General features: G+C 40.8%; 1 protein-coding gene across 2 annotated transcripts in view; it reads right to left on the minus strand.

The window, feature by feature from the left end:
* zdhhc2 (zinc finger DHHC-type palmitoyltransferase 2) overlaps positions 1–26,372 on the minus strand; it is a 107,432-nt gene that overhangs the window by 38,153 nt on the left and 42,907 nt on the right. For both annotated transcript variants that reach the window (XM_043690199.1, XM_043690209.1), the window contains exons 3-6: positions 24,742–24,836; positions 16,121–16,241; positions 9,001–9,070; positions 4,953–4,985 (exon numbers count right to left, since the gene is read on the minus strand). In XM_043690199.1, coding sequence (XP_043546134.1) covers positions 4,953–4,985; positions 9,001–9,070; positions 16,121–16,241; positions 24,742–24,836 — 319 coding nt within the window. The remainder of the gene's footprint in view (positions 1–4,952; positions 4,986–9,000; positions 9,071–16,120; positions 16,242–24,741; positions 24,837–26,372) is intronic.

Here is a 26,372-nt window from a genome sequence, read left to right on the forward strand (position 1 = left end):
ACTTCTTTTGATGACAGGATTTATCTTGATTCGGTAGGAGTCCCTAAGGGAGTACCTGATGAATTCAAAGCTCGTAATCAGATTGCAGCAGGCTTTGAGTCAGCTCTCTTTTGGTGGGTAACAATTAATAAAAGTGTAGATTGGATAAATTACATTTTCTATAATCAACAGCAATTTATAAATTATACAAGAAATGCGGTTAAAGGAATATCGGAACAGCTTGATGCGATAAGTAGGATGGTATGGGAAAACAGAATGGCCCTTGACATGATTTTAGCAGAAAAAGGGTGTGTGAGTGTGATGTTAGGAGGAAGCTGTTGTACCTTTATTCCTAATAACACTGCACCTGATGGTTCAATTACTCGGGCCTTAAGGGGATTGACGACCTTAGCAGAGGAACTGGCTGGGAATTCAGGAGTAGACACATCTCTCACGGGATGGCTTGAATCATGGAAAATGGAAGGGGGTGGTGGTTTTTATCCTTACTTCCCTGATATTTGTAGGCGGGGTATTGGTGGCCATTGGCTGTTGTATCATACCCTGTATACGAGGGCTAACCCAAAGACTGATTGAGACAGCCTTAATGAAACAGATGCCCCTAAAAGGGAATCAGGCAGAGGAGCTTTATTGACTAAATAATGAGGGGATGAGTGAGACCAAGATGGATGAAATCTCCGGAATGATGCTTGTGAATTTTGGGGGTGATGCTTAAAAGAAAAATTGCAGAAGATAACAAATGGTAATTAAAGAAAAAGGGGAAATTGTGGGATATAGGTAAAGTAATGTTATTTCTGCAATTATAATTACTTATACAAAGTAAATGAACTCACACCAGTGTGTAATTGTTTCAGCCAAGAGCTGAGTCAACAAGAATGGAAATTATATGGAGGAAATACATAATTGTTTTTGTATTAGCTAAAATTGTATGCAAGAATGAAATGTGACTGCAAAACAATGGTAAATATTACAGGCGAATAGATAAGATGCTGTAAGGGGAGGAAGTTAAGCTCGATACGCCTGTACAAACAGTAGGTATAAACATCTGTTTCCCACTTTTACAGAGACACAGGAACAAACCCCAATTAAAAGGGTCATAAGGATCAGTATGGTAGGGGAAGGTACAGATGGAGGGAGTAGATATTGGTGAAGAAAAGATATGCCTAACAATGACCCACAGCGGAATGAGGTCAAACGGCCTTGTGAGGCCAGAAATAAGCCATTTTGTCACAGACAAGGCCGGATAAGGCAAGAGATAAACAGGAGTAATGGGTGCCGGTCTTAGGGAAGTGGAAGATGTAAACAGGGGAAGCAATGAAAAAAAAAAGAAACCAAATTATATAAATATCGTGTATTAATTGAATTTAGTGTGTGTGTCCCTTGCCTTGTAGACAGTGGACATCACACCCTCTTGCAAGAGTAAAATAAAGGATACTACTGATTCAGATTTTGTCTCGGACTGAAATTATTGAAGTGTGTGAGCTTAGTTTCTCACAGTTCCCTCTCTGAAATATCGAGAAAGATTCTCTGAAATGATCATGGCCAAGGAAACAGGTACAACACCATATCAAGGTGCAACACAATTCTCATGAGACTATGTCACCTGTTGAGAGTTCAGTTCATTTTGTCTTCCAAATGATGCCAAGTCAAATGGAATTAGCTACTTCAGAACTGAACATTAATTTTTTTCCTCTCCCATTGAGATGGAGAAGTTGCTAGATTCAGGAATGTGCAATGTTTCCCCATTCCTCAACAACTTAAATTTATATTAACAGAAGAAGATTCTGGAAGGTGTTTCACAGGAGAATAACCAGACATAAACTAATGCCAAATCAAAGGCAGATTTAAGGATAAGCAACAAAAATTTCGGTCAATGAGATGGATTGAAGTAGGGCATCATGAGTGCAAATTAATTATTAATATTTTATATAGTGTGTGACTGTTTTAAAAACACAATAAATAGCCCAACAAAGATGGCTGCCATAATCATGTGTCAGGACTGAACAATAACCTTTGTAAACTTCTTCAAAGTCAACATCAGCCAGACAATCAACACCCACATACTTCTCAGTAAATCTGGAATGCTTGGAATGCTACGTATTGTGTTATAATCTGCTACAGAGATAATCATCATTAACTAAAACCCTTAAACAATAGACCTGCGAGTTAAATCCACCCTACAATCAGATGCATTAAGGATTACCTATTTAACCTCTGGAATGGGCCATAGACATTTGGCTATCTGCAATACATGCCTTTCATTCTATGGTAACTATTTGTCCTAGCCCAGCTAACTTGGTCACATGGTTTCCTACAATATTACACAGTCTTTCTAACTGTATAATTTTGAAATAGCAGACAACTAAAGGGGTCAGGACTGCTCCACACATCATCCACTGACAGAATCAACACCAATAATTCTGGCTTGCAAAGGAAAAGTGTATAAAATGCAGCCTTCAACTTGCATTTGTGCAGTCTGTAAATAAAAATCTCCTTTCGTCAAAACACTGAAGCAGAAATTACATAATACCAAAACTTCCTCAGAATACTTTCAACATGACTTTTTAAAGAGAAACCAACTTCCTACAATTCCTCAAGCAACCCAAACTCACAAAGGAATAACCTTAATTGTGGACTTTTGGACTCTATCTCAATAGCAAGGTTACCAATAAATTGGTTTCCCTCAGTTGCTTTGTATTTTAAGTCGTTACTACTTGAATAATTTCTTTATCCATTTTGAACGTATATCTCCTCATATATTTGTTAGTATGTTTGTGCAGCAAAGATTTCTCCACATCCATGTGTATACGAAACACACCGTACTTCTAGTTTAACAAATCGACGTTTTAGGCAAAAGCCCTTCATCAGGATGATGATTTTCTTGCTCCTCGGATGCTGCCTGACCTGCTGTGCTTTTCCAGCACCACTCTGATCTAAACTCTGGTTTCCAGCATCTGCAGTCCTCACTTTTGCCTGGAGTGGAGAAATATGCCCTATCATTTTCTAAAAAAAAGGAACATATTTAAAAAGAAATTACTCATGGACAGGTTGTGAAAAAAGGGGAAGTGGTTTGTTTTATAACGAGCAATCTGTATGTACCAAGGGCCATAAAAGGAGAAGAGCACAGGTGACAACTGGATAGAGTTATGGAAGGAATTCTGGTGCTTTGGCTCTGAATAGCTGAAAGCACAGCTGCCAGTTGGGAGGATGGCAAAGGGAATGGGTGGGGCATACAACAGATTGGAATTGAACATACACACAGTTTCAGAGTTGCTGGACAATTATAAGGCTGGAAGAAGTTACAGACATAGGAAGATGTGGAGTGATCTGAATACACGTATGAGTATTTTAAGTTTGAATCTTTGGTGAAATATGAACTAACATTGATCAATGAGTATAGGGCTAATAGACAGGTATGTAGTGCTGGAAAAACATAGCATGTCAGGCAGCATCCGAGGAGCAGGGAAGTCGACATGTTGGGCAAAAGCCAAATGATAGACAGGTGTCTCTCTAAATTGTGTGTGTGGTCAATATATGGTCATATCATTCAATATGTGGCATTTGACAAAGGACTGCTTGTGAGCAGCCCAAATAGCAGCTTTGTGACCATTATACTGTCATGCAGCTTTGAGGGATCACTGGCAATTACTTATGTTAGGATAAAGGCAATGGAGTTTGGGATGAACTCAGATTATTGGAGGCTGCAAGGTAGGAGATTGGCCAAGAAAGCACTGGGACAATTAGATTAGATTAGATTAGATTAGATTACTTACAGTGTGGAAACAGGCCCTTCGGCCCAACAAGTCCACACCGACCCGCCGAAGCGCAACCCACCCATACCCGTATATTTACCTCTTTAACCTAACACTACGGGCAATTTAGCATGGCCAATTCACCTGACCCGCACATCTTTGGACTGTGGGAGGAAACCGGAGCACCCGGAGGAAACCCACGCAGACACGGGGAGAATGTGCAAACTCCACACAGTCAGCCGCCTGAGTCGGGAATTGAACCCGGGTCTCTGGCGCAGTGAGGCAGCAGTGCTAACCACTGTGCCACCGTGCCGCACTTCTGGAATTAAGAAAAGCACAGATGAAAGTTTCAGTAGACATTGTTAGGGATGGTTGATAATAAAGGGGTGAAAAGTAGGGAATCTATGTGATGTAGATGGTCTAAAGTTGAAAATTCAATTGTGGATTCAAATTTGATGCTGGGGAATTTGTCATCAATCTGCTCCAGTGTGAAACAATGGTCAGGGAGGGAAATGAAACTGTATACGCTTGTGGGGTGGAAACAAAGACAATAGACAGAATCACCATGAGCAAAGATGGGGATGGTGCACGTCTGGACAGTGTGGGTTAAAACATTAAACTTCAGCATTCCGGAAACTTAACCTGGACACATTCACTTCTGCACTTAATATGCATGTATTTAGAGGAGTTTGCGAAATTCCTCTGGGAACAGGGTGTCTGATTTTTAAATGGAATAAGGCACATTCAACTTAGCATTCTGGCTTTAGATATGAATGAGGAGCAGAGGTTGGCCAGTCAGCTCATCAAACCTGTTTGCCATTTTATAAAATCATGGCTGATCATTTCTTGTTCAAAATTCCACACTCCCACCAAAATATTTGGTATTTTCCAACCACACTTTTACCTCTGAAGTTGCCAAGGATATATTATTGCTCCCTACTTTTGCCTGACCACAAATAGTAGGAACTTCAGAAATTGGAGATGTTGTAGTAGTCTGTAAGGAGAGGGGTGAGATGTTTTACTGAAGGGTTTAGATGATGAGTTCTCAAAGACACAGGGAGAGTTCCTGAATAGAGGAAACCATATATAAATGCTTCTGCTTACAATATGCAAATATAAAACTTCTGAGAAATTATTGTGACCTTGTGTGGAACTACTGTATTTGTTGAAGAAGCCAGTATGAAGCTGACATTTCATACATACCAAGGGCAATGATGGTCCATCTTCAAAATGCACCTGTTGAAATACAAAATCATTGATTTTAATGTCTTACAATACAAATATATGATAAAATCCATTTCCTGTGTCTCCAGTTGGACCAGTGAAGTTCACATACTCTGGGAATGTAATGCTCAGACCATACTCAGTTCTAAGAGTTGCTAGATTGCAACATTCAATTCTCCCCAGCATCAATGATAATGATATAGATAAAGGTATTAAAGTAATATTAGCAAATTTGCTAATGACACAAAGCTGGGTGGCCGAGTGAAACGTGAGGAGGATATTATGAGAATACAGGGTGACTTGGACAGGCTAGGAGAGTGCACAGATACATGGCAGATGCAGTTTAATGTGGATAAATATGTGTGGTTATCTACTTTGGTTGCAAGAACAGGAAGGCAGATTACTATCTAAATGGAGTCAAGTTAGGTAAAGGGGAAGTACAACGAGATCTAGGTGTTGTTGTACATCAGTCAATGAAAGCAAATATGCAGGTACAGCAGGCAGTGAAGAAAGTTAATGGCATGCTGTACTTCATAACAAGAGAAATTGAGTATAGGAGCAAAGAGGTCCTTCTGCAGTTGTACATGGCCCTGGTGAGACTGCACCTGGAGTACTGTGCACAGTTTTGGTCTCCAAATTTGAAGAAAGATATTTTGGATATTGAGGGAGTGCAGCATAGATTCATGAGGTCAATTCCCAGAATAGCGGGACTATCATATGTTGTAAGATTAGAGCGATTGGGCTTGTATATACTTGAGTCTAGAAGGATGGGAGGGGATCTGATTGAGACGTACAAGATTATTAAAGATTGAACACTCTGGAGGCAGGAAGCATGTTTCTGCTGATGGGTGAGTCCAGAACCAGACGACACAGTTTAAAAATAAGGGGTAGGCCATTTAGAATGGAGTTGAGGAGACACTTCTTCACCCAGAGAGTGATGGATATATGGAATGTTCTGCCCCATAAGGCAGTGGAGGCCAAGTCTCTGTAAACTTTCAAGAAAGAGATGGATAGAGCTCTTAGAGATAGTGGAATCAAGGGTTATAGGGATAAGGCAGGAACAGGATACTGATTGAGGATGATCAGCCATGATCATAATGAATGGTGGTGCTGGCTCGAAGGGCCGAGTGGCCTACTCCTGCAACTATTGTCTATAACAAGGGAGAGGCTTTTTACAAACTTTACAATACATGACTAAGGACAGTTCAGGGTCACTGAAGACAGTTAAAAAATTACAGACAGGGACTGAAGGTTTGTAAGTGAGTGAGATGGCAGTGTGGACTCCAAGTTAGGAGTGCTGATTTTTAGTTACATTGTGGGGAAGTCAACATGAGCTCTATGTAAGAGAATCAGTGAAAAGAAATCAAGAGCCTTTGGATAACTCTGTGCAGTTAGCGTTTAAGCCAAAGTACAGCAGTTTAAAAAAAATTATCTTGTGGGACATGGGCATCACTGACTGGCAGTATTTAGTGCCGGTCCCTAATTGCCCTTGAGAACATTATAGCAAGCTGTTTTCTTGAATCGCTGCAGTCCATGTCCTATAGGTTGATCCATGATGCTATTAGGAAGGGATTTCTGGGATTTTGACTCAGTGACAGTGAAGGCACAGTGATTTATTTTCAAGCCAGGATGGTGCGTGACTTCCAAGTGGTAGTGTACCCATGTATCTGCTGCCTTTGTCCTTCTAGATGGGAATGGTCGTGGGTTTGGAAAGTGCTGTCTGAGGACTTTTGGTGAATTTCTGACGTGCATCTTGTAGATGTTACACAGTGTTGCTTCTGAGCATTGGTGGAGAAGGGAGTTGGTGCTTGTGGATTTGGTGCTAATCATGGATGTTGCCAAGGTTCTTGAGTGTTGTTGGAACAGCATCCATCCAGGCAAGTGGAGAGTATTACATTGCCCCCCTGACTTGTTCCTTGTAGACAGTAGACAGGCTTTGGGAGTCAGGAACTGAGTTATTTGTTACACTATTCTCTGACCTGCTCTTGTCACCACTGTGTTCACGTGGCAAGTCCAGTCGAATTTCTGGGCAATGGTAACCCCCAAGATCTGGGGGATTCAGCGAGGGTAATACCATTGAATATGTATAAGGGGTGGTGGTTAGATGGTCTTGTATTGGATGTGGTCATTGCCTGACATTTGTGTGGTGCGAATGTTACTTGCCACTTGTCAGCCCAAGCCTAGACACTGTCCAGATCTTGTTTCTAGTTTGTGAAGAGTTGCAAACGGTGCTGAACATTCAGCAATTATCGGAGAACATCCCCACCTCTGCCCTATGGTGGAGGGATGGTCATTGATGAAGCAGATTAAGATGGTTGGGCCCAGGACACTACCCTGAGGAACTTGTGTAGAGATGTTCTGGAGCTGAGTTGGCTGACCTCCTACAACCATAAGCATCTTCCTATGTTCCATGTGTGACTCCAATCAGTACAGAGTTTGCTGCCTGATCCCATTGATTTCAGTTTTGCTAGAGCTCCTTGAAGCCACACTCAGTCGAATGCAGCCTTAATGTCAAGGGCTGTCACTGTCACCTCACCTCTGGAATTCAACTCAGTTAGGTGTTGCAGTAAAAGTCTTTGAATTTATGAGGAATCCCATGAAGCCAGTTGCCACTGACTGGTGAGTTGCACTGAGAGTAAGGATGGAAAAGGCACAAGCAGACTCAGTTAAACAAAATGGGAGCTCAGGGACAAACACAGAAAATAGGAGGCTTGAAGAAAGTAGCTATCTATGAAAAGCTGGAATTGTGCTTATGAAGAAGCCCTGGAGTGCAGATTTTGGAGATCGGGGGAGTGTGGACCAAGGACAGGAGGATGATTGATTAGAACAGGAGACACTGAGGCATTCCATGACATAATGGCTCGAAATGGCTTTTCAAGAGGAATTAGTGAAAGTGAAGAACTGTAATCACTTGTAAATTTTAATGAGATTTGATGACCCATGTTTTTAATGTCTTGGGGGATTACTGAGAAATGCCTGCGAATTGTCTGGATAGCTTTTGCTATCTTGATGTGCACTGTGGGCTTTCGATCACAGGTTATTATCCATATTTATCATGTGGTAATTACGGGCATTATAATTAAGTTGTACACATATGGTGGGTGGCATTACTGACCTAACTTGTAAAGTTATTATGAATTAACAACTGGAATAAATGGCACATGTCATATCTAACTATAAGACCAGGTAAAATACAGACAAAATAAAAATGAAAGAAAATAATTGGTTTAACTGTAACTATCAAAATGCCGAACAATTACTACCAATTGACTGTTCCAATATAGTAACATCCCATAAACACATCCTTGGCAAAGGCAAATTCAGTAAAATAGAGTGTCTTGCACCCAATGCTAGCAACAGGAAAAGAACCATAGCTTTTACCAAACCCTGTCAAAACCCTACTTTTATATTAGTTAGAGGCAAGTGTAAGGTGCTACATTCCAGATATGATTGGATTGGTCAAACTACTAGGCTTTAGTAAAACACACTTCAGTTTTACCCTACAGATAAAATATGTACAAAAAAGAATTGGCATAACTTTAACTCTATCAAAATACTTCACAAAATAATATATTGTTTAACTACTAGTCATCAACTGTTCCAACATAGCAGCATCCCATAAACACATCCTTGGCAAAGGTAAATTCAGCAAAACATTTTCCCTCATTGCTCTAGTCCAGGAGAAAGGAAAAATCAAAAGCATGAATCTAGCAGCAGAGAGAGAGTTTGAGCTTTTGCAGCAACAGAAAGATAGCTGTATCTAGCAGCTTCAGCTGTAAATTTAAAAAGTAATTAGGGAAAGGCCACAAAAAAACTGAATAAATATGAACTGCACAGACTTGAAAAGGCTATTGAGAAAAAGATTTAATAATATTCTTATAATACTGAGATTATTCAGTGTTTCCTCGAAGAGCAGTGTACATTCAACCACATATGATAATGTTTATGAAATGTCACAGACAACTGTCAAGTTAAAACTACAAAAGAAGAAACTGAAATTTAGAAATGTTATAAAATGAATGCTTACTTGTCACAGACTGAGCAGTGGTGACAACGATCTGGCTTCACAAGTTGGCATCTGTCACAGTATCGAATTGCTTTGAAAATAAAGCTACATATAAGAACAAAAATCTTGGCAAAGCTAGACATTTGTTAAAAACATGTTAATCCCAACTCATTATCTTTCCTTCATCTCATCTTTTTGAAACTCAAAATAAGATAGTATCATTCTTATTCTACATAAACAGGTATCTACCATTTAAAGTACAGTCTAATAACATTTCTATTTGAGTGAAATGGTAAATTAGGGGATAAAAACAAATGAAAGAACGGCAGAAGAAACCCCAGAAATTGCAGGAAAAACTCAGCAGGTCTGGCAGCAGCTGTGGAGAGAAATCAGTTAACATTTCATGTTCAGTGTCTAGTTCTGAAGAAGGGTCACTGCATCTGAAATGTTAACACGGATCACTCTCCACAGATGCTGCCAGACCTGCTGCGTTTTTCCAGCCATTTCTGTTTTTGTTGGTAAATTAGGGGCATGTCCTGAATAGAACTGACGCTATTTTGTTTCAGGATAGTCACTGAGCATGCTCAGTAAAAGCAAGCTGTTGCTTACTCTCTCTTTCTCTGACCATCTTGCTTTGCCGCTTCTCTCTCCGACCTTCTCACTCACTATTTCCTGAGCGGGACAGGCGGAGTACGAAAGTCAAAAGTTAAGTTGAAAGAGTTAGTAAGTTATTAAGAGTAATTTATTAAAAGCTTGTAAGAGGACCTTTGGACCAATTATGCTCAAAGACTCCAATAAAGTTTTAATGTAAAAATTACAGATGCAACCCACCATTTCTTACTACCAAGTGATTTTCATTTAACACGTTTTTAATGATTATTCATTTTTAGGAATAAATGAGGAGTAGTTGCACCTGTTTATCCAATCTTTTACCAAATGAACTACCTCATTTACTCAAAAACATTAAATCAACCAAGACTTCATTAAAGTCTATTAACCTCCTCCATTAAAATAACAGAAGGGGGTTCATATAAACATATTGAGTATTTAAAATTATTCATACAATTTAAAACAACAGGAATAATTATAATACAAGCAATGAAATCCAGTCTTTCACAATTAAAAAAAAATGTAACCTATAATCACACAACACCAGGTTATAGTCCAATAAGTTGTGGAGTATAAGATCGTAAGACATAGAATTTATAGCAAACGTTTACAATGTGATGGAACTGAAATTATACATTGAAAAAGACCTGGATTGTTTGTTAAGTCTCTCATCTTTTAGAATGACCATGTTGGTTTCAGTTCTTTCATATGTAAATCCCAGAACTTTTTCAAAGTTACATTCTCAAGTGAACTTTGACAATAAGTGCCATGAAGGCCCAGATAATGCATTTAAGGTGTGAGGTGCCCTGTGTGAGGCTGTCTGTACCCCAGTGTTCAGACTAATTCTAATCTAAAAATTGATTTGGAGTACAACTGGGGTGTACAAAGTTAAAAATCACACAACACCAGGTTATAGTCCAACAGGTTTAATTGGAAGCACTAGCTTCCAGAGTGCTGCTCATTCATCAGGTGGTTGTGACAACCACCTGATGAATGAGCATCGCTCCGAAAGGTAGTGCTTCTAATTAAACCTATTTGACTATAACCTGGTGTTGTGTGATTTTTAATTTAATCTAAAAAAAGGGATTTAGAGAATCTTACATGGATTAATGCAGTTTTTGAGCAAAATAAAATGTAATTCTGCAAGTACAAAATCACCCCACAAACTTATATCTGGGTGTATGTGTGGGGAGGGTGTGTGTGACAGTGAAAGAGCATGTGTATGTGTGTGACTGTGAGTGCAAAGGGGTAGAGGTCTGTGAGAGGGTGTGTGTATGTGTGAGAGTGTATGGGTGAGCGTATGAGAAAGAGCTTGTGTATCAGAGAGGATCTGCGTGTGTTTGTGTCTGTCTGTCTGTAGAAGTGTGTGTGTCTGTCTGTCTGTCTGTCTCTGTGTGTCTGTGTGTAGTGCAGTCACCTGTAATGGGACATGAACCTAAGGTCCCGGTTGAGGCTAACCCCACGGGTACTGACCTTGGCTAACAGCCTCTGCTCGGCCACTTTGCGTTGTTGCCTGTCCCGAAATCTGCCTTGGAGGATGGTCACCCAAAGGTCCGAGGTCGAATGTTCCAGACCACTGAAGTGTTCTCCGACTGAGAGGGAGCATTCCTCTCTATTGACCGTTGTGCGGTGTCTGAAGGGAACCCTGTCAGTTGCAGCTCCTGTCTATCTCCTGAGGAGGTCATTATGGTTTCTCGCTGAAACTGGCAGTTAATGAGTTGAGCACCATACCCTGTTCTTATGAGGGCATCCTTGAGTACTTAGTGCCAGTCACATTCCTCCTCATCTGAACAGATCCAGTGTACACATAGGGCTTGTCGGTGGGGGATGGCTGTTTTAATATGCTTTGGGTGGAAGCTGGAGAAGTGTAGCATCATGAGGTTAGTGGTAGAGTGAGGTGCTGAGGTGCCCATCCTTGAAAGAGATGCATATGCCCAAGAATAAGACATAAACTAGAGAGTAGTAGTAGTAGTCTGTGGTGAGTTTAATGGTGGGATGAAGCCTGTTGATATCACTGGGTAGTTGTTTCAGTGAGTCCTCGCTGTGTGTCCAGAGGAAAAAAATGTATTTGATATACCTGGTGTATAATGTTGGTTGGAGGTCCTGCATTGAGAAGAAGTCTTGTTTGAAGCTGTGCATGAAAATGTTGACATATTGGGGTGCAAATTTGGTTCCCATGGCTATTCCATGTGTCTGGATGAAGAACCGGTTGTCAAAGGTGAAATGTTGTGATCAAGGATAAAGCAGATAAGTTGTAGGATGGTTCTTGGAGATTGGCAGTTGTTGGTGTTGAGTACTGAGGCTGTTGCCGCAATACTGTCATTGTGGGAATGCTGGTGGAGAGTGCTGAAACGTCCACTGTGACGAGAAATGTTCCTGGTTCGACTCGTCTGTGGGTGCTGAGTTTCTGTAAGAAATCTGTAGTGTTGCGGCTGAAGCTAGTGGTCACCTGTACAATGGGTTCATCCCACCATCAAACTCACCACAGACTACTACTACTACTCTCTAGTTTATGTCTTATTCTTGGGCATATGCATCTCTTTCAAGGATGGGCACCTCAGCACCTCACTCTACCACTAACCTCATGATACTACACTTCTCCAGCTTCCACCCAAAGCATATTAAAACAGCCATCCCCCACCGACAAGCCCTATGTGTACACTGGATCCTAAGTCTGAACATGGACCGCTTCAGTATCTGAGAAGTTGCAAATGATGGAAGAAATGTCATAGATAAGCATCTGAGGATAGTTGAGTCCAGGACACCATCCAGAGGAAGTCCTGCAGAGATGTCCTGGAACTGAGATGACCGACCTCCAACAACTATAGCCATCTTCCAAAGTGCCAGCAGAGAGTTTGCTCCCTCACTCCCATTGTTTCCAGTTTTTCGAGGGCTCCTTGACGCCACATTCAGTAAAAGCAGCCTTCAACATAGCCAGAGAGGTTCTCACACAGAGTCCCATTGCCTGATAGGGAACGTAGGGAACTCTGAAGGACTGGATCCAAAGTCCTGATCAATGTGGTTAGTTCACGGGTGTGCTCTTTGGTCAGATCGGCCGGTAGCTGCCTGCAGTGTTCCTGGCTGTTCAGTTGTCGGTACAGTTCCTTGCAGTAATCTGTTCTATTCTGAATGACGATGGCTCCTTCTTTATCTGCTGCTTTGATGACAATGTTGTGATTGGTTTTGAGATCACGGATGGCGTTGCGTTGTGATTTGGCGATATTCTGCTCAGCTTGTGGGTGTGGCTGATGAATCTGGCATTTATATATTCCTGATGGTTTGAGCATACGTGCCGAGTCCAGGGCAGAGGCCCTCCGGTAGGGTCCAAGTTGACTCCTTCTTTGGTCACTCCTCTATGGATTTCTGTGAAGACTGTTCCCGTTCCTCGGTGGGCTCATTGGGATCACTGCTGGTATCTTGAAAGAATTCCTGGAGTCTCATTCGTCTGATGAATTCCTCAATGTCTGCTGCAAGACCCATGGTGGTGGGGCAGAAATTGAGACCTCTCCTAAGAACTTCAATTTCTTCCAGTTGAAGGATGTGACCCAATAAGTTGATGATCGACTTCCCCACGATGATAACATTTTCCACTGTGGTGTCAGGGTAGGCCTGGCTACTGCTGGTGGTGATGCCAAGTTTCTCCGGTTTTACATATGAAAGAACTGAAACCAACATGGTCATTCTAAAAGATGAGAGACTTAACAAACAATCCAGGTCTTTTTCAATATATAATTTCAGTTACATCACACTGTAAACTTTTGCTATAATTTATGTGTCTTACGATCTTATACTCCACAACCACCTGATGAAGGAGCAGCACTCCAAAAGCTCATGCTTCCAAATAAATCTGTTGGACTATAACCTGGTGTTGTGAGATTTTTAAAATTGTACACCCCAGTCCAACATCAGCACCTCCAAATCGTAATCTGTAATGCATTACTTCATCACAAATAAGAACGGTTGCTATTATTGTAATATTTCTGTGTACATTTCATAGCTTTTCCCCCTCACATGTCCAAATGCTATAGTAACATCACAACAATTAAAACAAAAATCAATTTGTGTCATTTAATACATCATATAATAAAGTCACCATTTCTATCACAGGCTGTTATTAAAAATGTTAGACTAGACAGTCTTGTACCCTCCTAGACAGTGATATGGCACCACAACATGTGATGTTTTGGTACAAGGCTACCTGCCTCACCTTCAGCAACTCTCTCTGTTCCATGGAACAAGTGTACTCAGTATGTTATGTGTTTGCTGACATGCTTTCAAAGGCAGGCAGGCCAACCCGGGAAATGTTTCAACTTTTGTTAGCTTTCTCAAAGATGACAATCCAGCCTAAGTCATCTGACTAGATTCCCTACAGTGTGGAAACAGGCCCAACTAGTCCACACCAACCCTCCGAAGAGTAACCCACCAAGACCCATAAATCTGATAAAGACTAATGCAAATTAATCTGATAAAGTAACAGAGAGGGCTGATGGAGATAGTGCAGCAGGGATGTTGATTAAGATTTTGAAAGGTATTTGAAACATTGTCAAATAGCTATCTTTGATAAATAGAATAACAAGATATTAAAGGGTTAGTGATAACATTGATATGTAATAGGCTAAAGAGTAGGAGGCAAACAATAACAGCTGGAGAGAAGTATGCAATAGGATTACTGAGACCATTGCTTTTCTTATATAAATGACCTTCATACAGCAGGAACAATTTAGGCATTTGTGGATGATATAAAATTTGAGAATTTGGTAAGTTGTCTGGATAATAGACTTGATATCAGAGACAGACAGGTTAAATGGACAGATATGTGCCTACAGGTGAAGTGATAACTTTTGAGAGAAACGATGGAGAGGTAGAACAGTGCAATTACCAAGGGACTGAAAGAGTAGAAGGAAGTAGTCATCTCGAGTCAACAAGGTTGCAAACAAGAGTACTTTTTAAAGTGGGGAAATGAGAAAAAAACGGCAAACTCTTAACAAGTGTCTGATTAGGCTTTAATTTGAATATTGTCTACAATTCTGGGTACCACATACGTTAAAGACTAGCAGGAATGGGGGAGGTAGAAATTTTGGAGAAGGTGAGATTGTTCTACTTAGAGCATGGAAGAGGAGACTTCAAATCTTTAAGTGTCTTTGATAGACAAAGTTGGAAGAAATGCTTTTCTCTGGCAAGAGGGTCAATAAGCAGAGATATAGAATTAAATAACTGCCATTGAAGTGGCGTGGACTGAGGAGTATGGTTTGAAAACACAGCTAGTTGTTAAGATCTCATATTGTCTCTTATTGGAGATGGTCATTACTTTGCATTTGCGTGACTCAAACATTTATTGCCACCTGTCAGCCTAAGTCTGAACATGGACCGCTTCAGTATCTGAGAAGTTGCAAATGATGGAAGAAATGTCATAGATAAGCATCTGAGGATAGTTGAGTCCAGGACACCATCCAGAGGAAGTCCTGCAGAGATGTCCTGGAACTGAGATGACCGACCTCCAACAACTATAGCCATCTTCCAAAGTGCCAGCAGAGAGTTTGCTCCCTCACTCCCATTGTTTCCAGTTTTTCGAGGGCTCCTTGACGCCACATTCAGTAAAAGCAGCCTTGATGCAAAAGGCTGTTACTTGTACCTCAGCTCTGGAATTCAACATTTTTGCTCACGTTTAAACCAAAGCTGTAATAAGCATGGACAAATTCAGTAAGAAAAACATGAAATATGAAACGTTTTTTGTGACATGTTAAGCCAAGGATTATCACCTCATATATTTGAGCCACATATTCCTGTGTTTGAGTGTACTGTGTGAACATCCTAATATATACAGCATATTAAAAACCAACAGTTGCAAACAGCTAGAGCTGAAGATGTAGAATTATAGAATCATACAACATAGAAACAGACCCTTTGGCCTGCCATGTCTGTACTGACCAATGAACACCAAACTACACTAATCCTATTAAAATGGCATATCTTTCCCCTGGTCCTTACCTTATGGTCAGTCACAAGATGTCATTTTTGACTTGTCAAAAACTGGCATCTCCAGTTCAGAACGTGCATTTTTGCAATTTGAAAAAAGAGAGATCAAGATTTCAGCACTGAGACAGAATTTATGAGTGTGCATTCTGAAATGCTGCAATCACAATAAGGACTTTCATTCCACAGGTATTTGAGTTGCAGGAATACCAAGAACACTGTAGTGACAATTTGGCACTTACATCAATAACAAGGGAGCAGAAAATTACTGCAGACAGTTGTACTGAAATTGAAACATTAACTCTGTTTCTCACACCACAGATGCTGCCAGACCTGCTGAGTTTCTCCAGCATTTTCTGTGTTTGTAGCAGAAAATTGCTGAACAAATCTACCTAATAGGATTTGCACTTTGGCTAAGGAATGACCCTTCTGAATTGCTTTCTTTGCAGCCTTCAGTAGCAATCTCCCTTTCATCAGATCCTTTTTCTGGTTTCAATATACACTAAAACCTAAACTCAGCCACTAAGCTTTGCTGCTTACAACAGTACTTGCTATTTACCTCCAGATAAGGTTCTTGTGTAAATAGGTAACTCCTTAGCCATTCGTCTAAGGACTTCCTGTTGACCTTCACCTCGGTCCTCACGTTCAATTTGGTCTCGGTCCGTATATGACAGATGAAACTGTGGATATAGATAAAGGGAAAGAAAAACAAATGTGTTTAACATTAACCAGCAAGTGTTTTTGAAATTTTAATTCCTTTCAGCTCAGAATTCATTTAATGTGGGCCAGTTTGGACCATATCTACAATAGGTTAGCTTATGGTCTGAAACAGATAGTCTAAGAGATGTAATTATGAGTGACAGAATTGTAACTCTGAGAAATAGTTTTACGAGTTCAAAGTTCTTATTCAGATGCTCTCAACTTGCTCAACCATTGCGTCCCTATATCAACCTGGTTAATAATTGTGGTGGACTCCCACCAGGATTCACAGCTGAATAGCAAAATGTATAAAGAGAAAAAGCAGCTAACCAGGTGAGCTAGGTTACTAAAAAGAAAGTTTGGAAAATGGAATTTATTATTCATAATTTATTTCATTTCTTTAAGTTTTGAATGCTCCATCTCCTATAAAAACAATGTTGGAATTCAGAAACCTATTGGTATTCCTTGCATCAATGAAATGCTATGGAAGTAATGAGAGAAAATATTATTTATGGCCACAGCCCATCTTTACCATCATTTTCAAACTGCCCACCTATATTTGAGGGACTATATTGAATGTTTGTGTCCAATGGAAACTTCCAAAGCAGTGACAGTTTATTTGAATCTTGGAGAACAACCACTAATTATCTAAGAACAAGTAGAAACGTGAACAATCAAGCACCAGCATGACCCTATAGTTCCAGGAGAGTGGCTCACCTCTCAAACTGACTTGCTTGTTACCATTGTGTAATTTGTTATTTAATCCATAAGATTAATTAAGAGGTTTCCAATGGTCAATTCTGCTTGTGATCAATTACACCAGATTTTCAAATGTTAGATTTGTTGAGGGTTTTTATAAATTTTTTATTGGGTGGAATTGAGAGTTAATTTTGTGACTGGTAAGTGTAAGTGCTAATGACTGGTAGTTATGGGTTTGAATAGCATTCTTGTAAGTGATTCTTACACTCTCTGCACTTTTACTTCCTGCCTTTTTTTTGTAAAATTACTTTATCTCCCTTGGAGGATTTTCATAGCTTTAAGTATTTTTGCTGTTCCATGGTTGCTTTTGATGTTCATCAGTAGCTGCTAGTATTGGGAATGATCAGCTTCAGCAGTATCTAGGGATAGTGGGACCCAAAGCAACCTTTGGCTTCCACAACATTATTGTGTTCTGTCTGTGACCTGAATGTTTTTTTTTCTTTCCAGCCCATCTCTAACAGTTTTTGCAAACTTGGGTTTCTCCCCAGCTCATTTCCCTCATGTCACCCTGTTGCTCTCTCACTTCATCCCTGTGCTAAAAGCATTTATTACTTTATATTTGCATTTACCAATGTTTCATAATCATAAATCTCCATGAATGATGTGCACCTGCTGATGCTAGTCTTGCATGGAGGTGTTGCCTCCCTGGGGTAGGGTTAATTAAATCACCGAGAATATTTTGCTGGGTAAACGAAACAGCCAGAAACTGAACCCCACATCTGAACTGATGACATAAATGGGAAAAGGGTTGAGGTCCTAAAATTAGCTAACAAACAAGGGAAAAAGTTAAAGAGCAAGGACCTCATGGACAGTAAACATCACAATTCACCCATTGCCATTTTCAGTATTTCTAGGAGTTGTGAAGCATGACAACTAAAGAAAGGGAACATAAGGTAAGATTTCAAATTCCTTGGAGATTGGAACAAGTTCTGGAGTATGATGGACATATACAGGTGTTGAATTCACTTTAATGACAGGAATTTATTTTCTTGCAGACATTTAATAAGTGTTTTGGAGGAAGGTTTAAACTAATTTGGGAGGAAGAGGATTGCGATGAAAATTAATTTAAAAGGAGATAAAAGGAATATAATAGACTGACTGGAAGGCATAACCAGCATTAGAATAAAGACTCGTTCGGGAATAAGTTGAACCATTTTATGAGTGGAGTAAAATTGCAGAAAGAGGCAAGAACTTTGGAACAGTGACAATAAGGAACATAAAATCTCCAAGATCAATGTGGGAAATAATTACAGAAAACAAGGAATTCTTAAAATATATACAAAAGAGCATTCTTGGTTAATGTGTTTCCACCCTAATGAAGCTCTGGTTCTACGGGAAATTGAAGTGGGCAAGTGGAACGTTGTTCAGTGGAATAGCATTTAGAAAAACTGTGATTATAATATCATTAGGCTTGGAGTAGAGTCATAGAGATGTACAGCACGGTAACAGACCCTTCGGTCCAACTTGTCCATGCTGAGCACATAGCCTAAATTAATCTAGTTCCATTTGCCAGCACTTGGCCCATATCTCTCTAAACCCTTCCTATTCATATACCCATCCAGATGCCTTTTAAATGTTGTAATTGTACAAGCCTCCACCACTTCCTCTGGCAGCTCATTCCATACACGCACCACCCTCTTTGTGAAAAGGTTGCTCCTTAGGTCTCTTTTATATCTTTCCCCTCTCACCCTAAACCTATGCCCTCTAGTTCTGGACTCCCCCACCCCAGGGAAAAGACTTTGTCTATTTATCCTATCCATGCCCCTCATGATTTTATAAACCGCTATAAGGTCACCCCTCAGATTCCGATGTTCCAGGGAAAACAGCCCTAGCCTATTCGACCTTTCCCTATAGCTCAAATCCTCCAACCCTGGCAACATCCTTGTAAATCTTTTCTGAACCCTTTCAAGTTTCACAACATCCTTCCTATTGTAGGGGAGACCAGAATTCCATGCAGTATTCCAAAAGTGGCCTAAACAATGTCCTGCACATCCACAACATGACTTCCCACCTCCTGTACTCAATACTCTGACCAATAAAGGAAAGCATACCAAACGCCTTCTTCGCTATCCTGTCTACCTGGGACTCCACATTTGAGGAGCTATGAACCTGTACTCCAAGGTCTCTTTGTTCAGCAACACTCTCCAGAGTCTTACCATTAATTATATAAGTACTGCTCTGATTTGCCTTATCAAAACACACCTCACATTTATCCAAATTAAACTCCCTTGGCCCAATTGGCCCAATTGATCAAGATCCCAACGTAGTTTGAGGTAACCTTCTTTGCTGTACACTATACCTCAAATTTTAGTGTCATCTGCAAACTTACTAACCATAACTCCTATATTCACGTTCAAATAATTTATATAAATGATGAAAAGCAGTGGACCCAGCACCGATCCTTGTGACACACCGCTGGTCACAGGCCTCTAGTGTGAAAAACAAATCTCCACCATCACCCTCTGTCTTCTACCTTCGAGCCAGTTCTATATTCAAATGGCTAGTTCTCCCTGTATTCCATGTGATCTAACCTTGCTAACCAGTCTCCCATGGGGAACCTTGTCAAATGCCTTACTGAAAGCCATATAGATCATGTCTACTGCTCTGCCCTCATGAATCCTCTTCGTTACCTCTTCAAAAAATTCAATCAAGTCAGTGAGACATGATTTCCCATGCGCAAAATTATGTTGACTATCCTTATTTAGTCCTTGCCTTTCCAAATATATGCAAATCCTGCTCCTCAGGATTCCCTCTAACAACATGCCCACCACCGATGTCAGGCTCACTGGTCTATAGCTCCCTGGCTTGTCTTTACCACCTAGGAGAAAGTGAGGACTGTAGATGCTGGAGATCAGAGCTGAAAATGTGTTGCTGGAAAAGTGCAGCAGGTCAGGCAGCATCCAAGGAGGAGAATCGACGTTTCGGGCATGAGCCCTTCTTCAGGACTTTACCACCTCAAGTCTTCCAGCACCTTGCTTAATATCTTCCCCATCTCCTGCAGTTCCACACATCGGCATCCTTGCTTACTTCAAGGGGTCTTATTCTCTCCATAGTTACCCTTAAGTTAAGTGAATTGATTTGGAAAGTTTAATGTGAAAAAAATACCCTTCTGAATGAGTTGAAAATGAATCTGACCCAAGTGAACTTTAATTAAATAGTGGAAAGCAAATTGTTATTGAAAAGCAGAGTCCAAACAAAGAGGAAAAAGCTGGGGTATGGATTCGACCAATTAGGGATCAAAAAGGAGGTCTTGTGGAGCAAAAGAACATGTCAAAGTACTAACTAAAGACTTTGCACATATTTTCAACAAAGGTGATGCTACCAAAGTGTCAGAATCGATGAAGAGGTAGTACAGCAACTGCCTTGGATAAAAATTAATAAATCAAATGTAATATATACTGAGTAGGAGAGTAATAGACTTCAGGAATAGACATTAGATAGACTAGTAAAAGGGGTAGACACATGGCAAATGAAATTTCATGGAATTGATTGTTAAATGAAACATTTTAATGGGAATGAAGAGGAGACACAATAGGATTTAAATACAATTTTACAGGGGGTGCAAAATCAAACAAACCTGGGACTGTATGCACACAAATCTTTGAATATAGCAGGACAAGTTGAAAAGCCAATCATCTTGAAATCAGAGACAAACTAACCATCACCTGTTGACAAACAATCACATTATCATCTATCACAACTATCACATCCTGCGGGGGGGGGCTACCATTGACCAGAACCTGAACTGAACTAACCATATAAATACAATGAATATAAGAGCAGGTTAGAAATACTGCAGCAAGTAACTTACCTGCTGTGTCCCCAAAGCCTATCCATCATCCACAAGGCCCATGGCAGCAATGTGATGAAAGATTCCCCACTTGCTTGGATATGTGCAGATTCAGTAACATTCAAGAAGCTTAACACCATCCAGAACAAAGCAGTCTGCTGAAATGGCATCACATCTACAAACATTGAAATCTCTCAGGAGCAGCAGTGTGTACAATCCACAAGATGCACTGCAGAAGTTCACCAGAGGTCCTTAGACAATATCTTTCAAAACCATGACAACTACCATCGAGAAGGACAATGGCAGCATGCACATGAGAACACTACCACCTTCAAGTTCCACTTCAAGCCACTCAACATCCTGACTTGGAAATATACCATCATTCCTTCAGTGTCATTTGGCCTAAATCTAAGGTCCCTCTCCAACCATATTGTGGGTGTATCTAAATCAATTGTATTGAAGTGATTCAAGAAAGCAGCTCACCACTGCCTTCTCAAGGGCAACTAGGGACAGGCATTGAATGCTGGCCCAGCCAGCGATGTCCACAATACATGACTAAATTTTTAAAAAATCACAGCATAGGGAATCCTTAAAGCTGGACTTCCTGAAAAGCAAGTTACACATCCAATAAGTTTAAGTAGAAATATAATCTCAAGCAATTTTTCACTTTCATTACTGTTAAATTGACCAGATCTAGACAAATAGTTGGTGTTATCTGTCCTATAACATGAAAGAAGCATTTGCAAATAATGTTAAAGAGAAATCTGTTTGAACAATGTCTTTTTGAAAAGTTAAAGAAATCCTCAACTTCTGATTGAATGAAGATATGGTGTATTTTATGTTGTATCGTCAGACTACATGTTGGCACTTTTGGTTGTTTATTTAGGCTAGAATGCACAGATATCAGTACAAGTTCTTGTGAAATGATGGGGATAAGTTAAAGCCACAAAAGATTTGGAATATTGCAAACTTGTGCAAGTAACAGGATTTAACTGTGGGATATTCCACCAATCATCAAATTTTAAAGAGTACCTTTACCACTGAGGGTGCACTTAAGTCAAAATTGACACATGGAGATCTCAAATTTTGGTGTAACATATGATCAAATCAGGGTATCAGACTCATCCAAAGAATGAATTGCAAATTTCCCTGGTGCTCTTTGTAAAGTACACTGCTCTCAAGAGTTGCAATTTCCCATTGCTGGTTTCATCCCTCACTATTGTGAATATGGAGTTGCTAGGCTTACAATTCCCAATGCTACCAGTTAGAAATGTGGCCTCTCTTGATGGTCAACCTGGTGAGATTTGGGAGTAGCTGATCCAGGAAGTAATCAGAACATCCTTGGTCTGTTCTGAATTAGATAATTACACCCAAGGCAGCAATGAGGTACATTATACTGATGATCCACGTTTCAGAGATAGAGAGTCAACATCCTGTGAGGGCTCTACTCTTGATTACTTTGCAAGCTTACACTTGGAAATCAGGTGATGTCAGGTCTCACCTGGTTGCGAGGCTCCATGATTTTGAACAGACTACTGACATGCACAAATTAGGATCACAATATGAGGGTTTTTAGCTCAAATATTTTGTCAGAGGAAATGTAAGAGCTCTTTCAAAAACCAAAGGATGTGGGAGACAAACAGAAAAGTAGAAGTAATACCAAAGATCGGCTAGGATCATAATAAAGGGCAGAGCAAGTTTAAGGGGCCATGCAATTTAATGCAGGTCAAAGAGTGTGGTGCTGGAAAAGCACAGCTAGTCAGGTAGCATCCGAGGATTAGGAGAATCAACGTTTCGAGCAAAATCTCTTCATCAGGAATGAGGGGGTGGCCCAAGGGGCCTGAGAGATAAGTAGGAGTGGGGTGGGGCTGGTGGAAGGTAGCTGAGGATGCAATAAGTAGATGAAGTTGGTGGTGAGGGTGCTAGGTCAGACAGGAGGGTGGAGCAGATAGGTGGGAAGGACAGGTCAAGAGGGCAGTGCCAAGTTGGAAGGTTGGATCTGGGATAAGGTGGGGGGGGGGAGGAGAAATGAGGAAACTGGTGAAATCAACATTGATTCCATGTGGTTGGAGGGTACCAAGATGGAAGATGAGGTGCTCTTCCTTCAGGCATTGGGTGGTAAGGGTTTGGCAGTGGAGGTAGCCCAGGACCTGCATGTCCTTGGCAGAGTGGAAGGGGGAGTTAAAGTGTTCGGGCACGGGGAAGTGGGGTTGTGTTGTGCATGTGTCCCAGAGATGTTCTCTGAAGCATTCTGCAAGTAGGTGTCAATGTAGAGGAGACCACATCGGGAGCAAGGATACTGCAGATGATGTGTGTGGAGGTACAGGTTAAATTTCTGACGTATGTGGAAAGCTTGTTTGGGGCCTTGGACGGAGGTGAGGGGAAAGGTGTGGGCACAGGTTTTACAATTCATGTGGTGTCAGGGGATGGTGCTGGGAGGGGTGGGAGAGTAGGTGGGTGGGGTGGACCAAACAAGGAATTCGCAGAGGGAATGGTCTTTATGGAATGCAGATAGGGGTGGGGAGGAAAATATTTTGCTGGTGGTGGGATCTGTTTGTAGGTGGCGGAAATGGCAGAGGATAATGCGATATATCCAGAGTTGGTGGGGTGTAAGGTGAGGACCAGAGGGTTCTGTCCTTGTTACGGTTGGAGGGGTGGGGTTCAAGGGCGGAGGTGCGGGAAGTGGATGAGATGTGCTGGAGGGCATCATCGACCATGTGGGAGGGTAAATTACGAACTTTTGAAGGAGGAGGCCATCTGGTATGTTCTGTGGTGAAATTGGTCCTCCTAGGAGCAGATGTGGTGGAGGCGGAGGAATTGGGAATAAGGGATAGCATGTTTACAGGAGGCAGGGTGGGAGGAGGTGCAACCTAGGTATTGTCAAAGTCGGTGAGTTTGTAGTAGATGTCCGTGTAGTAGTAGTCGGTCACTGGAAACAAAGATGGAGAGGTCCAGGAAGGGGAAGGAGGTCCAGATGAACTTAAGGTCAGGATGGAATGTGTTAGTGAAGTTGATGAGCTGTTCAACCTCCTTGTGGGAGCACGAGGTGGTACCGATACGGTCATCAATGTAGTAGGGGAAAAGGTGGGGAATGATGCAGGTGTAGTTGTGGAAAATGGACTATTCCATGTACCCGATGAAAAGCCAGGCATAGCTGGGCCCATGTGGGTGCCCATGACTACCCCTTTGGTCTGGAGGAAGTGGGAGGATTCAAAGGAGAAATTATTGAGGGTGAGGACCAGTTCAGTCAAACGAATGAGAAAGTCGGTGGAAGGGTACTGTTGGGGTCGGCGGGAGAGGAAGAAATAGAGGGCTTCGTCAAGGCAGATAGATGTGTGTAGGGACTGGTGAAGATGAGGCATTGGGGGCTAGGGAAACAAAAGTCATGGAGGAGGTGGAGGGGGTGGGTGGGGATTTCCTGGACTGGGGGCAGGATGGTGTCAAGATATATGATATGAGTTCAGTGGGCAGGAGCAGCCCTGCCCAATCTAACACTCCTATTGGAGGGAGAAAATAGGAAGGAAGTCTGGGACAAAGGGAACAATCATTGATATTGAAATCAATCTGTATGCCAGACGCAAAAAATTCAAATGCACAGTGTTGCAAATGGAGTAGCCAGACTAACTGAATAGAAAATGTATGTAAAAATGAACTGCAATTAATAAAGCCTATGGTAATGATGGATAGTTCGAGATTGCAGCATTTTCATTGACAGGATTGAATATAAAGTGCAAAACAGGAATCAGAAATAGCTGCAGCAACACCATTTTCCAGCATATTACTGTAATCAACGGTACTGTCATCATGCAGCAAAGCATGAGAAAAGAGAAAGCAAAAAGCAATAGGTTGTGTACCTTTTGTGTAAGGAGTGAAACATAACATTAAATTACAACATTTTACACACAAAAAGGATTGTTTCGCCTCATGTTTACCTCCTTACTCGGATTCATTGGCTTTGTAAAGATGGTTTTCCAGTATGACCACACGAACATGATGAAAAACAAATGATAGAATACAAGGCAGACAACTAGAAGAAAGAAAATCACAAAAGAAACAACCATTACTCAAGTTGTCTAATATATATCTAGATGATATCGCAGTTTTATATTTTGGTGCCAACAAGATCTGATAAATTATTAAACAACAAAATTAGCATTCCTAACTTTACAAATTCAGGTGCTTCTTAATTGAATAACATGCACTATTTTCATCCTAATCAAAATGAAATTTTGGATTATTTAAAGGAACAATTAACCTACAGACCTACGTTCTCATATCATTTCGAAACCCCATTCAGAATTTTCACTTCCAAATAGTCAATGTGACAAGAAAAGTATAATTTTGGTAAACATGCTCTGACCTTTAATATCAAGATGGTCTCTAATCAGTATTAGGATTTTTATTTCATTACAATTTTCTAAGGAGAGTTTACTCTCCAAAATTGACAACTGAGACTCATTTTCCATTAATATCCTGGAAACAGTTGTCCTGGATTGCTGTTCATACACTAACAGCACCAACTTGTCTTTGTTTAGTGCCTTTAAACGTAACAGAATGGCCCAAGGTGCTTCACAGGAATGTTATAAAGGAAAATTTGACATCACGTTTTATTAGGAGATTTTGGGAGGGCGTTAACCAGAGGTTTGACCAAAGAGGAAGGTTTCGAGAAGCATATAAAAGGAAGACAGTGGGATAGAGAAGTGGACAGATTAAGGAAGGAATCTCTCGAGTGTATGGCTTACATGGCTGAAGAAATCCAACCAATGATAAAGTAATTAAAATTGGAGAAGTATAAGAATCTCAGAGATTTGTGGAGCTAGAAGACTGCAGAAATAAGGAGGGCCGAGGCCAAGAAGGGATTTGAAGACAAGGGTGAAACTGCTTAACCTGGAACCAGTGTAGGTCAGAATGGTATGGGCTGATGGTCAATGTGCCTTGATGCAAGTAAGGACAGGGTGCAGAGTTTAGAAAGACTAAGTTACATAGAGTACATAGTGGGAGGCATGTGAAAATATACATTTTTTTCAGGTTTTGTTTCAGACCACACTTGCTACATTCTATATATTAATGTTTCTGTTTTTTTTTAATTCATTCATGAGGGTGTTGCGGGCTTGGCCAGTATTTATTGCTCATTCCTAATGGTCCAAAGGGTATTTGAGAGTTAACTGTTGGTCTGGACTCACATATCACCCAGACCAGGTAAGGATGATAGTTTCCTTCCCTCAAGGACATTAATGAACCCAGATGGCTTTTTCTGACAATCAACAATGGTTTCATGATCATAGAACATAGAACATAGAAAAATACAGTGCAATACAGGCTCTTTGGCCCTCGATGTTGCGCCGATCCAAGCCCATCTAACCTACACTAGCCCACTATCCTCCATATGCCTATCCAATGCCCGTTTAAATGCCCATAAAGAGGGAGAGTCCACCATTGCTACTGGCAGGGCATTCCATGAACTTACGACTCGGCTGAGTAAAGAATCTACAGTGTAGGGGGATGAGCTGAAAATAGTTCACAGGTCAGCACAACATCGAGGGCCGAAGGGCCTGTACTGCGC

Source organism: Chiloscyllium plagiosum, chromosome 1 (assembly GCF_004010195.1).
Source record: "Chiloscyllium plagiosum isolate BGI_BamShark_2017 chromosome 1, ASM401019v2, whole genome shotgun sequence".
Lineage (NCBI taxonomy): Eukaryota > Metazoa > Chordata > Chondrichthyes > Orectolobiformes > Hemiscylliidae > Chiloscyllium > Chiloscyllium plagiosum.